At 45.0% G+C, this 16,317-nt stretch overlaps 1 protein-coding gene across 1 annotated transcript in view; it reads right to left on the bottom strand.

The window, feature by feature from the left end:
• The window catches only part of ARHGAP31 (Rho GTPase activating protein 31), a 97,717-nt gene extending 81,486 nt beyond the window's left edge, over positions 1 to 16,231 (bottom strand). Inside the window, exon 1 of the mRNA XM_032775980.2 lies at positions 16,110 to 16,231. Within this exon, the coding sequence (XP_032631871.1) occupies positions 16,110 to 16,209 (100 nt within the window). The 5' untranslated portion in view covers positions 16,210 to 16,231. The remainder of the gene's footprint in view (positions 1 to 16,109) is intronic.
• Positions 16,232 to 16,317: the final 86 nt, after the last annotated feature.

Here is a 16,317-nt window from a genome sequence, read left to right as displayed (position 1 = left end):
TGTACTTCTGGGTTCCAGCTGGGATTGAAAGGAAAAGTACTAAAATATACATGGGTGGTGTTCTGTATTTCTGGCCTGATCAGAAGCAGGAGGTACAAGTAGTATCATGAGAGAGCCTGTTTTCATTTGCTCTTTAGCCCAGATGGGAAGGAAGGTGTAGTTAAAGCTAACTGAACACAGGAGGGAGAAGATAAAATACCTGCTTAAGAGCACTAGAGGAAAACAGTATAGGAGAGAGGAAGGGAGGCAAAAGAAGTGTAATATGGTTCAAAGCTGTTAACATCTGTGATTTAAGCTTGTCCAAAGAAACCAATTTGATAGTGCTGATTGCTTGTTTATTTCGTTCAAACTACAACACAGATCCAAGAGGTTTGGATACCCAACCAGAAAGAAGGATCATCCTCCCTGATCAAAACACTGAAACTTCTAAGGTTTAACCATCCTTACTATAAGCAAAGCAATCCACTAACGAGGAGGTTCAAAAAGGAAATCAGTGCAGGCCTCACATGAGACTCTCAGAGTCTCCAACATCTTGTTTAACACACTTGCTCTGCCAGCCTCTCTTGGTGTAAGCCAACAACAAGCTACTGAATAGCACACACTGCCAGGGACAGCACATGTGAAACATTACTGTTCTGAAATACAGATAGGCTCAAACATCACAATTTGGATCCAGATTTTCAAACATCCACAATCTAAGTTTTAGGGGCGCTCAAATCAGTGGTTTTGATTTAGCTTATTATAAAGAAAGGAGCCATTTACTCAATTCTGATCTGGATCTCAGCTTAGGTTTTGAAGATGACCTTATTTAAAAAAAAAATAAAATAAAAGTACTACAATATCAATCCCAAACACTATACAGTACAGATACTGCTGTGTTTGCGGCAATCACGGTGGTAATTTTTAAATAAGGATTGGAACTGAGAGTTTGGTTGGGGCTTTACTAAAGTTTGGTTGCCTGCCTTTACTAAAATTAGAAACAAATCAAAGGACCCAATTACAACATGACTATCCTCTGTCCACTTCGACCATCCAGGTTTTTAACCCAGTTTCAGAGACACACAACGCAACAAGCCATGTCCCAACCCAGCTATAATTGGGAGAATGTAAAGTAAGGCCTAAGATGTAGGTTTGTTTGATTTTTTTTAAAACGGTTCTGTATTTGTAGAAACAGACATAGCCTCCTGTTCCAAATGATAAGTCTTTGAGCTGCTCCTGGGCTTGGGGAGCATGTGGGATATTAGCATCTCTGAAGGCACTCAGTTAGTCAGGCTCTAAACATGGAAGGAACAGTAGTAGAAGATGAATGGCTGCAACCCTGCTCAGCTGCTAGAGTAGAATTCCAAGAGTAGCAACAGGCAGCTGAGAATCTGGCAGCAAGACATGCATTCCCCATCCTCTTGCCTGTTCCCCACTCCAGGGAGGGGCATGCAACAAAGCCTCTGTGAAAGAATCTGGGCATGTGTCAGGTGCTGATACACATGGGATCGCTTTACAACAGTGTGTGCAGACCAAGAATTATCGGGGGAGAGACGCCATTGCAGGCACCATGCATTGCTGCCCCAGAATTTTATTTGTATGCTCTTATTTAGGCAAAGATCCTGCAGAGATTTCATAATAGGTCTCACGCATCTGTGTGTTAATAAAGCATCTCTTTGTTTGTTGTTCAAGCTCAGCAGCAATGGGACTGCAGAACTAGCTACGACACAGAGGATCTAACCACAGCACCTTAGAAGACTCTCAGCACTAGTGTGGTCTGAAGCTATCACTAACCAAATACCAAATTCCCCTGCTTTCTTGCTTAGTTACAGACTCAAAGTCCGACCCTAGGTTTGCAAACCTGGTCTGAGTTTCAAGCAAACTTGAGGCCAATTTATGATAGGAATTGTCTCACATGTTCATTTTGTAATACTAAACACTAAGCTACTTCTGTTAGTGTCTCCAACCTGCCTATATGTATGCCTGAATTGGGGCACTGTTTGGAACTTCTGCTATGATACTGAGGCACACAGCATTAGTTGTTGATGATGGGCGGAGGAAAGAGGTTGGACTCCTACCAAAGTCAAGGGTGTTCTCTCCAAATATGATTTTATTTTTTCCCTCTCACCCAATTACTATTATGAGACATGGGTGCCTGACTCCCCTCTGCAATCATTACAGTAACCTCTGTATTATTTAATTTGACACTAATTTCAATTTGTGCTACAGTGTCCTCTGTCCATGTCAGTCTTTGACTGCTGTAGATTTTTGTGTTGACAATGTATAACTGGACAGCAGAAGTTGTCAAGAGAGAAGCTGAAGGTTTTGGCAGCAGAATTGAGGGCAATTGGGGCTTTTGGCATTGGGAAGGCCTGGGAAGCTGTTTGGGATTATAGGACAGATAGGTTAGCAGGATGTGTCTCCCAAATGATCAGCAGTGATCATAAATGTTTACATTTATGTTATTGTCTTTAGGCTTCAGAGTCAACATCTCAAATAAGATGAATCAAGCAGTTCATTCTGTTAAAGGTATTGTTTCAGGATGGCTGCTGACTCAAATAGACATCACTGCATCACTCACCCTCAGCTCATAGTTTCAAGTTTTATTTCACAATTAATCTGGAGAAGAGAAGACTGAAAGGGGACATGATAACAGTTTTCAAGTACTTAAAAGGTGTTACAAGGAGGAGGGAGAAAAATTGTACTCCTCAGCCTCTGAGGATAGGACAAGAAGCAATGGGCTTAAATTGCAGCAAGGGTGCTTTAGGTTGGACATTAGCAAAAGTTTTCTAATTGTCAGGGTGGCTAAATACTGTAATAAATTGCCCAAGGAGATTATGGAATCTCCAACATTGTCTAACCTGCTCTTAAAAATCTCCAAACAGCTGTCCGCGATGGTCTAGAGAATACTTAGTCCTGCCATGAGTGCAGGGGAATGGACTAGATGACCTCTCAAGGTCACTTCCAGTCCTATGATCCCATGATTCTATGATTAACAGGACTACAATTTTTTTTAATGAGAACTTAGATACTGAAGCAGAAATCCATGGCACAGTGTATACTCTGCAGCAAATATGGTGGCTGTAGAATTATACATAAGGCCATAGTTACAGATTAACCTTTCTGGTACTGTGTCTGAATCATGAGAGCTCCAGCCTAGAGATAGGCCTGACCCAAAATTTAGTTCCAAAAACAGAAGCTCCTGAAATTTGGAAAAAATCAAATCTGGATAAGAGCTCTGAAGTATCTCTACTTCCAGGGGCGGCTCCAGGCACTAGCACGCCAAGCGCGTGCCTGGGGCAGCATGCCACAGGGGGCACTCTGCTGGTCGTCACGAGGGTGGCAGGCAGGCTGCCTTTGGCAGCCTGCCTGCGGAGGGTCCGCTGGTCCCGCAGCTTCGACAGACCTCCTGCAGGCATGCCACCAAATCTTCCTGCCTGCCATGCTTGGGGAGGCAAAATGCCTAGAGCTGCCCCTGCCAACTTCAGCTGTTGCCTTCATATCATGTTAGCATCTCACCCAGTAAGGATATCTCCTGTGCCTTTAGAGCTACGAAATCCTGCATACTGCAGCCCGCAGCAGTTTGTGACCAAGTCTAGATAAAATCTGCTGTTACCAATAAAGAGAAAATGTATGCTAATTCAGAATGTCTCTTCTGTAAAATCTAGTTCAGATTAAGCAGGCAGAACATGTGATTCATGCTGCTTGCAAGGGAAATACAGGATCAAAGAAGAGTGAGGCATGCAAACAACATGTGTGTCTCATGCAGTGGTTGATGAGGTAAATGAAAAGCAGGATGCAGCCTGGACCCAGAATATGTGATTCACGCAGGAGTTAGCTAGGGAAATAATAGATACAAAGCAGGAGGAGCTGTGCTTGCAACACAAATCTTCAACTGCTGTTACACCAAGCTGCAGGGATATGAAAACCCAGCTCCCAGAAACCAACAAACAGACTGAGGAAGTAATACAAACAACTTTCAGAACAAGGAAGGACAGCAAAGTAACAACAGCAAACAGATAGCTTCTGCTCCCATTGTTTCCAATGTTAACACCCAGCTCAGATTTGCCTTCTTATTCCTTTCACAGTGCTGATGTCTGGGACCCGAAATACGACGCACTGCTAGTGAAAGTGGGTATAGAGAAAGCAACCTCGGAATTATTACATATTCGCACACACTGTCCATTGTGGCTACACACATCTATGTAGGAATCTACAGAAGCACCCCATCACCTGTGCAGATCCAGGTGCTCCATGATACCATCCCTCTTCTCCCTCCATATATGAGTATGTGCCCCCATAGTTCATACATTCAACCTTTGACTCCCTATGCAGCAACTGTCTTTGAAAAATGTCCCGTTTGCATTTTGGTCTCACACTCACTGGGAGGGGTTCAATTTACTAATCCATTCCTCAGAGGCCATGTCTACACTACGCGCGAAAATCGATTTTAGATACGCAATTTCAGCTACGAGAATAGCGTAGCTGAAATCGAATAGCTAAAATCGATTTACTTACCCGTCTTCATCGCGCAGGATCGATGTGCGTAGCTCGCCATGTCAATTCCGGAACTCCGTTGTTTTGGTGGAGTTCCGGAATCGATCTAAGCGCGCTCTGGGATCGATATATCCCGTCCAGATCAGACGCGATATATCGATCCCCAAGCAATCGATTTTAACACGCCGATACGGCGCGTAGTCTAGACGGGGTGTGAGAGTCAAATCACAGCATCTTGAAAGTGACTCCAGTTCTCAGAGCCCGCAGTCTCTGCTCACCACAAGACCATGGATACACAGATCTGAGGAGAAACCGTACACATAAACCAATACACACCACAAGTCAACAGCCTGCAACATGTTCCACATAGTATAGTGAAATTACTTGCTTCAGTATACTGGTAACATGCATTTTAATGTTCCCCAGCTGGTACCCAGCTAAGGAGAAGACTTAAAAGTCTAAACTTCAAGGCTGAACTCCTTGGCATTGCACAGTCAAACCACAGAAGGGTGAATCTAGCCTTTCATCCTTCTGCAGTGGATGTGCATTGAGTCTTTTCAATGGGACCTTAAGAAGCACCCTCTTATGTCTTCTGCATGGACATTAATGATTCTTCAGCACTTTTCACAAAATTGAGGGTTTGTGCATGCATTCTTACACACAAATATAGGCCTGCGAGTGTACACTCATAAAGGCAAACACATACCCACGTACCCACATTTTCATTTTCAGACAAACATACTTAAAAAGGAGCAAAGAGTTCTGTAGCATCTTACAGACTAACAAATGTATTGGAGCATGAGCTTTCGTGGGTGAATACCCACTTCGTCGGATGCTCATGTTCCAATACGTTTGTTAGTCTATAACAGTGGTCCTCAACCTTTTCGTCTGGTGGGCGCCAGACGAAGGACCGTGACAGCGGCGGAGCATCCGCCGAAATGCCACCAAATTTCTGCGGTGTTTCGACGGCGACGCCTCTCGATGATGCCACTTGGCGTCGCCGCCGAAACATCACAAAAATTTGGCAGCATTTCAGCGGATGCTCCGCCAGCCAGGACGCAGGCAGATTTAGGTGCCTGTGGGCACCGCGTTGGGGACCCCTGGTCTATAAGGTGCCACAGAACTCTGCCGCTTTTGCAGATCCAGACCCCAATGCATCTTTATGAACATACAAACACAAACTAACTTACACAGACCTAGGTGTCTACTGTATATAATCATCATAGAATATCAGGGTTGGAAGTGATGTTAGGAGGTCAGTTAGTCCAATCCCCCTTGCTCAAAGCAGAACCAATCCCCAGACAGATTTTTGCCCCAGAAACCTAAATGGCCCCCTCAAGGATTGAACTCACAATCCTGGGTTTAGCAGGTCAATGTGCAAATCACTGAGCTATCCGTCCCCCCATATGTCCCTGTGCACAGAAACACTCACATATGTCCCTGTGCACAGAAACACATGAGCATATAAATACATTTGCACACGCAAAGCAATGCATTAAAATATACCACACAAACAAATGCACATATACCTGTGCATGGCTACACATGTGCATGCATTCATGCACACACAACCATGCATGATAACACAGCACACAGACATGCAAACATATGCTTGAGCACGCTTATGCGTGAGGCTGCAAGGCCACGTGGCCTGGAGAAGCCGGCTTCACATCTGCACAGCAGGTTTCAAACTTGGTTCCAACTGGAGCATCTCCTTAGAGCAAATCACATGCTGCCTGCAAGGTAGGTCTCCGTGCTCATCAGAGCAAGGGCAGCAGTATGATTGCAATATAAATGGCATAAAACTCTGTTTCCCTAGCACATGGTTGTGATGGCTGATCTGGTGACAAGATACTGTCCCAAGATCAGAAGTCAGTGAACAGAGAACTGGATAGTGCTCTGTGTTTTCTTTCTTCTGTGCAAAGTATTTATTACTTTACCTCCTTAAAAAAATATTGATCTCTCCTATAGTAATGCTCTGAAACATTACAATTCACAACAGTGCTACTGCAATGCTTTGGGAGAGCTATTAGGGTCCAAAATTGCAGTAATTTTTTTTATTAGGGCCCTAACACTAAATGAGCCCCGTTTTAATGCTCACTCAATGCAGTCATCCTAATGCTTCTTCTATAGGAACAGTGAGTGTGAAGAGATGGGTGCTGAGAGAGGAATGTTAGAACAGTGTTATTAGTTTTGGCAGAGAGGCTACTGGAGGTGATGGAGACTGGAAATGGAAAGATGGTAGATACTGTAGGATGGGTACTGGAGACACCATTATTGGAGGAGGATTTATATTGGTAGATTAATTATAGGCATTGGGGAGAGATTTTTAGGGTTGTATGGTCGGGATTGGGGAGAGCAATGAAGGATGAGTAATGGGAACAGGAGTAAAGGGTACTGTGAGAGCAGGTGATGTGTACTGGGAGACTGGGAAGAAGATCCATATTGAGGAACTGGGTATTGGAAAGGGCAGGGTGATGGATATTAAGGATGGGTGTCGGTGGGGTGAGGAAGTAGGGAATGGCATTTTGGAGCCATTTCCACTCCCATGTCCTGGTGGGATACGCATCCTCATCCCTTGCTTGTATCCTTTGCATGCCTGGGTGAGTTCTTACATTCACAGACTCGAAGGCCAGAAGGGACCATTGTCATCATCTAGTCTGACCTCCTGTATAACGTAGGTCACAGAACTACCCCAAAATAATTCCTAGAGCAGATCTCTAAAAAAAACATCCAATCTTGATTTTAAAATTGTTAGTGATGGAGAATCCACCATAATCCTGGTAAATTGTTCCAATGGCCAATTACCCTCACTGTCAAAAACGTACACCTTATTTCCAGTCTGAATTTGTGTAGCTTCACGTTCCAGCCACTGGACCGTGTTATACCTTTCTCTGCTAGATTGAAGAGCCCATGATTGAATATTTGTTCTCCAGGTAGATACGCTCAGTCTGTAATTAAATCATTCTTTAACCAGCTTTTCGTTAAACTAAATAGATTGAGTTCCTTGAGTCTATAACTATAAGGCAGGTTTTCTAATCTTTTAATCATTCTTGTGGCTCTTCTCTGAATCCTGTGAAAATTGTGGGCACCAGAACTAGACATAGTATTCCAGCAGCAGTCACACTAGTGCCAAATACAAACTTCTCTACTACTAAAATAACCTCTACTCCCACTAGAGAGTCTCCTGTTTATGCATCACAAGTTCTCATTAGCTCTTTTCATCATAGCATCACATTGCTCAGCTAGGGCCAGCAGTTGATTTTCCACCATCACCCCCAAATCCTCTTCAGAATCACTGCTTCCCAGGATAGAGTCACTATCCTATAATATGGCCAACTTCTTTGCTCCAAAATGCACACATTTATGTTTAACCATACCAAATTGCATATTGTTTGCTTGCACCCAGTTTACCAAGTGACCCAGATCGCTCTCAACCAGTGACCTGTTCTCTTCATTATTTACCACTCCCTCCAATCATTGTATCATCTGCAAACTTTATCAGTGATGATTTTATGTTAAATAATGTAGCACCAAGAACTAATCCCTGCAGGTCCCCACTGGAAACAGACCTACATGGTGATGATTTCCTATTTACAATTAAATTTTGAGGCCTATAAATTATCCAGCTTTGAATCCATTTAATGTGTGAATGTGAACTTCATATCATTCTAGATTTTTAATCAAAATGTCATGTGGTACCAACTTAAGGGTATGTCTTCACTACCCACTGGATTGGTGGGCAGTGAGCAAGCAGTTGCAGTCGATTTATCGCATCTAGTCTAGACACGATAAATTGACCCCTGGGCGCTCTCCCATCGGCTCCTGTACTCCAGCTTGGAGAGAGGTGCAGGCAGAGTTGACAGGGAAGCGGCAGCAGTTGACTTACTGCGGTGAAGACACCACAGTAAGTCGATCTAAGTATGTCGGCTTCAGCTACGTCATTCACACGTAGACCAGCCCTAAGTCTCTTACAGAAGTCTTAATATATTACATCAACACTATTACCTTTATCAACTAATCTTATAAGCTCATAAAAAAGATATGAAGTTAGTTTGACAGGATAATTTTCCATAACCCCATGTTGATTGGCATTAATTACATTACTCTTTAATTCTTTATTAATCAAGTCCTATACAGCTGCTCCATTACCCTGCCCAGTATCAATGGCAGACCAACAGGCCTGTAATTACCCGGGTTAGCCCATTTGCCTGTTTTAAAAACTGGCACATTTGCTTTTTTCCAGTCTTCTGGAAGCACTGTCCAGTGCTCCAAGACTTATTGAAAATCAACATTAACAGTCCAGCAAGCTCCTCAGCCAGCTCTTTTAAAATTCTTACATGCAAGCTATCTGGACCTACTGTTTTAAAAACACCTAATTTTAGCAGCTTCTGTTTAACATCCTCCAGAGATGATAGTGGAATGGAAAGAGTGTTTTCATAACCATATGATGAGACTACGTCATCTGTTTTCTCCACAAATACAGAACAGAAATATTTATTGAACATCTCTTCATTTTCTGCATTATTATTGATAATTCTACCTTTTCCATCTAGTAATGAAGCAATATCATTCTCAGGATTCTTTTTGCTCCTATTATATTTTAAAAACTCCTTCTGGTTGTCCTTAACTTTGTTGGTCATAGATTTCTCCTTATGTCCCTTTACTGCCCTCATCAATTTTCTACAATTCCTAACTTCTGATGTATATTCATTACTACCAACTTGCCCTTTCTTCCATGTGTTATATACCATTTTTAATTTTTTTATACATGCCTTCACTTCCCCTCTAAATCAATTCAGTTTTTTAACCAGCATGGCCTTATTCCTCAACTGTGGGATTGTGACTTTTGGGGCACCTAGTAAAGTCCTCTTAAATGATTCCCAATTATCATTCACACTTTTCTGTTTAAAATCTTCCTCCAAGCTGACTTGGCTCATCATTGTTTTCAGCTTTGTGAAATTGGCCCTATTAAAGCACCAAGTTTATATAGTACTGGTCTGGACTTTATTCTGCTTGCACATTATTAATGTGATCAAGGCCATTAATTCTTAGTTGTGTTATCAGTTCCTCTTTATCTGTTAGGACAAAAAGTAATATAGAATTCTCCCATGTTGACTGCAACATATTTTGAGTTAGGAAATTGTCATCTATAAAGTTTAAAAATTCCAAGGATGTTTTAGTACTGGCAATGTGAGACGTCCAGCATATGTTACTCAAACTGAAGTTCCCCATAATCATATACAGTTCCCGCCCCCCCCCCACCATCATATTATAGATAACAGGATGAAAGCCTCATTACATATTCTAGTGTGATCTGGTGGTCTGTAGCAGACACCAAATAATATCACATCTTGAGCTTTATCTGTTAGGATGTCAATCCATACACATTCAAGGTCATTTTCTTCTTCTTGCTCCAGCCAAATATTCCCACACAATAGAACAAGAAGTCCTGTCTTTGTGTCATTTTAAATCTTTTTTGAGGGTCATCAAGAAGACAGGTCCTGGTTGTGTGTGCTTTCCAAAACCCTATTGTGTGTCTGAGGCTGTCTGCAGGCTCAGGAAGATGCTGCTGAAGTGCTCACACTTGGATCACATTTTCAAGCTCTTCTATGTAACCAGGAGGGCTGGAGATTTACTTGAAATAAAATGAAATATGCGATTCTGACATAATCACCTGACTCCGTCAGCTGGGCACTAGGCATATAAAAAATGCCTATGTCTTAATCCAACCCAGAGAGAGTAGGAGTACTGTGCCTGGTTTCTCTTCCCGTGTGCAAACGTCACAGGGCTCCTCTGGAGTGTAGGAGAGTTGCCTCCTGATCCGTCAGCTGCCAGGTGAGCAATAACTGTTCTCAACAAGTCCTAGTTTCTATACAAGCTGCCCTGTTGTTGAATCTTACCACAATGGCTGAGGCATAGGACTGGCTGCATCTACCTTATGAGAAGTTAGCAGTGAGGGTTGATATTTCCCATAATGCAAACAATCTTGCAACCTGCTACCAAGTTTTCCTATTAATTAATGGGCAAATCCAGAAGTTCTAACGCAGACAAAATTCTCAGTGGAATTTATGCCCGAGTCAAATGTGAATATGGCTTTCAGGAGTTAGCCTGGGTAAATATGGCTGGCTGGATGAACTGACTAAATACCCCCCAGGCCTGAGAGAAGGTTTAGAGATTAACAATGTGATCAAGTCCCACCTGGGGGCTGTGTCACAGTGATGAGGAGGAGCTACAAACAGCATCATGTCATAGTGTGTCCAGGGCACAGGGACTGCCTTCCTCCAACCCTGCTCTGATTCAGCCTCCACTGGGGCAAGCCCTGCCCACTCTAGCCCAGGCCCAGCACCCCCACTATAAAAATCCATAGCTGTCTCCCCACAGTCAATACTATTCCAGGGCTTGCAGGAGGATGAGCAGAATGTTACATTGGCAGCAGTCACAGAACACTGACCCCTTTTTCCTCTCCAGAGGGCACTGCTAGCAGGCCCCGCTTCACAGCCACTCAGAATCCTCTGCTTATGGAAAGAAGGAGCCTCAACCGCTGAGCACAAGAGGGTCGTTTGTTTCAAAGGCCATTAACAAAGCAGACCCACTTTTTCAGCCAGAGAACAAAACCAATAACTGAAATCAAACAAAGGAATTTAAAGAGCTCTGGGTGCTACTGATGAATACTTCAGCTATTGAGGGAACTGCAAAGGGGGGGGGGTAGTATGGGGAAAATCTGAGGTCACTGCATCCCAGTCAGACAGCATCATGCAGGAAACAGATGTGCAACAAACCACAGAAGGGTACAGCAGTGGTAGAATTAACTCTACTGCAAAGGGGACAAGCTGGGACACAGAGCAGTTTCTCCAGCCTTGGAACAAGGGGGTTATTTGAAGCTTTTCTGTTTAGTTTTTGAGAGACAAAGTTTCTGGCTCTCCCAGTTGCAGAGAAAAACTGGACAACATGAGCCAAGTGCACCCCAAAGGCTCAGAAACCAGAAGGCAAAGAAAAAAAAACATATTTGTTATTTTAGAAAAATCTCATGATTTTTAAACCAATCTCATGATTTGGAGGGGCTGACTCATGATTATTGAATGCTTGGGACTGGCAGTACTGATCTAGCCCCACAAAAGGTACAGTGCCCTCTGCCACCATCCATTCAACCAACATGCTTCATTTCTGCCCCAGAGGGATCACCTCTAAGGGTAAAAAGGGAGTTCAGACTCCCTGCCCACTCAGTTGAGACTGTCAAGGAAGTCAGCGAGGACAAATTGCGGTGATGACAGGAACTGGAGTGAGACCCAGCAAATACATTTCACACAAGCAGAGGTGAAAGTAAGCCGGTACGGGCTGATACAGTGTACCGGTAAGAAAGTGGCTGCTGGTACACAGCCAACATTCAAGCGCTGCCGCAGCAGTGCTTTCTAAGCACTGTACCAGCAGGGCTGCTGANGGGGGGGGAAAGAGGGCAACGGGGGAGGCAAAAAGGGGCAGCTGTCCCAGGGCCCAGCAATTTAAAAGGGCTCGTGGCTCCCAGCAGCAGCCAGAGCCCCGGGCCCTTTAAATCACCGCCAGAGCCCTGGGTGGCATGGGCTGGACAGCGCTGAAGGGCTGGCTGGGAGAGTCTAGCCCCAGCCCCACCCATTCTGCTCAAGACCCTGCCCCTTCCAGGGGCCCAGAGCCTCTCCCCCAACCTTGCCCAGGATCTCAGCTGCCCTGCATACTGGCAAGTCCTTTAAGTTGCTTTCATCCCTGCACATAACCAACTAACCAGCCATCAGATAGCAACAACTTTCAATCGTTGCTGACCCATGCTGGACTTGAAGAATCATCCTAGAAGACAAACGCTCTGTATCCCATTATCAATGCCCTGAGCCATCCATTGTACCTGCTAACATATTTTGAGTCTCGGCCTCTAATAACAATACTTTGTACATTTACACCAACTTTCATCCTATGAATGTAAAGTACTTTATAAGCAATTGTTAATTAAGCGATAGGTCAGTGTTTCTCAAACTAGGGGCACCACTTGTGTAGGGAAAGCCCCTGGCGGGTCGGGCCAGTTTGTTTACCTGCCCCATCCGCAGGTCTGGCCGATTGCAGCTCCCACTGGCCGCGGTTCGCTGCTCCAGGTCAATGGGAGCTGCTGGAAGCGGCGTGGGCCAAGGGACTTATTGGCCGCCGCTTCCAGCAGCTCCCATTGGCCTGCAGCGGCGAACCGCGGCCATTCGGAGCCGCGATCGGCCGGACCTGCGGATGGGGCAGGTAAACAATCCGGCCCACTAAGGGCTTTCCCTATACAAGCGGCGACCCCAGTTTGAGAAAAACTGCCTTAAGTATAGTAGGTAAGGCATACAGAAGCATCTTCTCATCCACTATTAAAATATAGCCATCTCTGGGGTGGAATGTAGTAGCTGTTTAACAGTTAAGGACAAAAAATATAGAAGGAGAAAAGTTAATACCTTAAGCAGAATAGAATTCTCTCCACGGGAATTTGGTAAGGACATCAGGACTAAAGCCCTTATAAAAAACATCACTGGCTCGTAAATGAATTGACCACAAGAATTCAAGAGCTCAGTTTTATCTTTCCTCTGAAAAGGGCACCCCATGATTTGAGGACTTTAGTAACTCAGACAGAGGTTAGGGGTCTATTATAGGGGGGGGTTGGTAAAGTGCTGTGGCCTGCGATATGCAGGAGGTCAGACTACCTGATCACGATGGTCCCTTCTAGCCTTAAAGTCTATGAGCACAGCACCCCTGAAGAACTTGCTGAATTAATGATTATGTACTGACCCAAAGGGAAGAAAACCATAAAGAATTGCCAGCTCTACATCCTGCAGCACCCAGATGTTCCTTAGAGATCTCCCTCCCAAGCACAGAGCTGGTCTAACACTCATTGGTTTATGAGAGCTTGTGGAATCACTGCACAAGGCAGCTTTGCAAGCTGGGAAAAAGCCACTCTGTGTGAAGTAGAACCACTTTGAGTCAGCTCCAGTCCCTTCTACACCCTTGCCTGCTGTTCCAATTAATCCTTCTGAGTGCATTTGAAACTCTGCTTTCACAAAGTTCCACATTAGAAAGTCTTTTCTGGACATCAGTCAAAGTGCGCTATCCCCATGTCATGACTACCAGGTGCTTTGAACCAGTACCTCAGTCCCATATTGCTTCTGAATAGGCAATAGCTAGAGCCAGCATCACTCCCCCAAAAAACTTACTCACACCCTCTAGGATCATGCTTGCACAGGAGAGAAAGTTATCTCCTATTACCTCTACAAAGCCTCTGCCTGCAAGGATACTGGCTGGTTCCTGCAGCCAGCTAATTTTTGATTAGTTAAATTGTCCCACTGACAATTATCTTCCATGTCGTTGCAGCCCTTCAAATTTCATCTCATAGTTCCAAATAGAGGACAGCTGCAGGCTTGTAAACCCATCGGTGACATTTGGCCACCTCATTGCCCTCACAGTCACTCTGATAGATTTTATTTCATGAGTATTGATCCTGCTAATAGAGGAATGAGTGCCCTCATGTCTCTTCCATCCTCCCCTAACCCCCTGATTTCACTTCTACTCTATGATCTAACTCATATCCTTCTAAATGAATATATAACAGTTGGGTCTTTCTTTTCTGGATCATACAGCACTGGGCAATGTGACATGCTACTCAGCAAATAACACAGTATCATATAAGGGAAAGGAATATCACATTTTCTCACATTGCTTTTCAAGACAGACCATGTAAGTAGGTTGAATTGTGAACCATCCTACAAATGACACCTAAGACAAGGGCCTCACCCTCATTGTCATAAAAAAACAACCCACTGTATATTTTGTAATAAATGCTTGCTTTTTAGTCCAGCTGCCCTCGCCTAATTTCACCTGGGATAATGCTGTTCTTTGCCTCTAAATTGCCTCAGCAGTTTTCAGTGGATATGCTTGTTCTTTCCTATCCTAAACTGTTATGCAGTGTTGCTATGAGCTGCTGTAAACAGCTCCTCACCAGAGGTGACTGCTGTGGTGATGGACGGAATTCATTGGCACACATAATTCATGTATCAATGTGTTATGTTTGCAAAATTATTTGTTTTAAAATGTGCTATATTTGCTTGCTGTTTGGATCATTGGGGATTAAGGCACTGTACACGTGGAAGATATTGTAAGTACTTAATATTACTGCTCATTTGCATTGTAAACTGTCATTTACAGTAACCAGAGAGATGCACATATGTAACATGCACATGTATATGAATAGCACACACACATATAGAGCACATCTTTCCTGCGTGATGAAAAAGACTTGCTACATAATCTAGTCTACCTCTCTGCCAAGGCAGCCTTGTTCCCTACAGCACATCATTAAGCGTCCTCATCATCATACAGTGAAAGACTCAATTTAAGGCCCACCCTCCATGTAGCTGACGTTGCTGCAAGAGCTCTGTCACTCAGAGTAGTCCGAATCTGGGGAAAGTAACTCAGTAACTGGAACATTATGTTAACTTAGATGGAGGACTTGGAGCAGACACATACTTGTTCTTTCCCCATCTACTCGGAAGCAGAGACTCTCTCTCAGAGGTTCTCAGACTTTTGTATTGGTGAACTCTTTCACACAGCAAGCTCCTGAGGGTGATTCCCCTTATACATTAAAAACACTTTTTTATATATTTAACACCATTATAAAAGCTGGAGGAAACGCGGAGTTTGGGGTGGAAGCTGACAGTTCGTGACCCCCCCCCCATGTAATAACCTCACGACCCCCAGAGGGGTCATGACCCCCAGTTTGAGAACCCCTGCTCTATCTGTTGAGGTCTTGGCTGCTTCTTCCATCATCCTGTCCCTCTTTTAAGAAATCAGCTCTTTTCCTTTCCTCATCCCAAACCAGTCATTTCAAAACCAAAGCCCTCTGACTTTACTGCAGCCACCCCCAGTCTGACCCACAATATGCTCATCTGAAAGCCCCGAAGGAAAGGAGGCGAGGAGAGAGAGAGAACAAGCGAAGATGTGGTTAGATTATCTCAGCTGCCCCCCTAATGCCCCCCACACACGTCCCTCCCTCATCCTTCGCCTTGCCCAGATCCAACGTCCCTTACCTGGCACTACAACAGAAAGAGGAGACGGGAGCCTTATTGGACATAGGAAGGGGCAGCTGAGGAGCATTCCGGGTTCCTCTCTACAGACCCTGTCCTGTGGGTGCTGAGTGCCCTCTCCCCCCATGCTTCATCTGGAATGAAAGAGTTGCCCAGGCTCAAACAATTAGGCACCCGGTTCCAAGCAAAAAAATTTTTACAGTCACAGCTGATGTGGCAAGTCCAGAGGTGCCAGGGCTATAAGGTGCCAAGTCTAGAGGTGCCTGCCAAGGGGTGGGGGCCTCAGCCCTGGCACAAATTAAGCACTGACCCATGGACTTCAGTGGCAATTCGGGGGCTTCGGTGCCTGGACGGAGCAGACTCTAGGTGTGAGGCTGGCTTGCCAACCTGGAGCCCTTGGAAAGCAGGATCAGCCCCTTCTCCCCCGACACAGCCAGCCTCCCCTGCCCGGCTGGCCCCACCCTGCAGGAGGTCAGGCAGCAGCGAGACTCCCGTGCCCGGGGATCCCACATGCCCCCGCAGCCCCGGTCCGCCCCCCCCCCGAGGGGCTGAGGAGGCGATTACCGTCCTGCCCCGAGCTCTCCAGGTGCTCCGTCAGGTCACAGCCGAAGGCGCCCGCGGCTCCCTTCCTCTTCGGCTTCGGCTTCGCTCCCTTGTTCTTCATGAGTTAGTCCCGCCAGCGGCTCGCCCCGCTCCTGTCGCTGCCCCGCGCGCTGCCGCTCACTCCGCCGCCCCTGCCCCGCGCCCGGGGCGCCACATGGGGGCTCCCGCC

The sequence above is a fragment of the Chelonoidis abingdonii genome, chromosome 1 (assembly GCF_003597395.2).
Source record: "Chelonoidis abingdonii isolate Lonesome George chromosome 1, CheloAbing_2.0, whole genome shotgun sequence".
Taxonomy (NCBI): Eukaryota; Metazoa; Chordata; order Testudines; family Testudinidae; genus Chelonoidis; species Chelonoidis abingdonii.
Note: the sequence above shows the minus strand (reverse complement) of the source record. Positions and strands in the feature narration are given on the sequence as shown.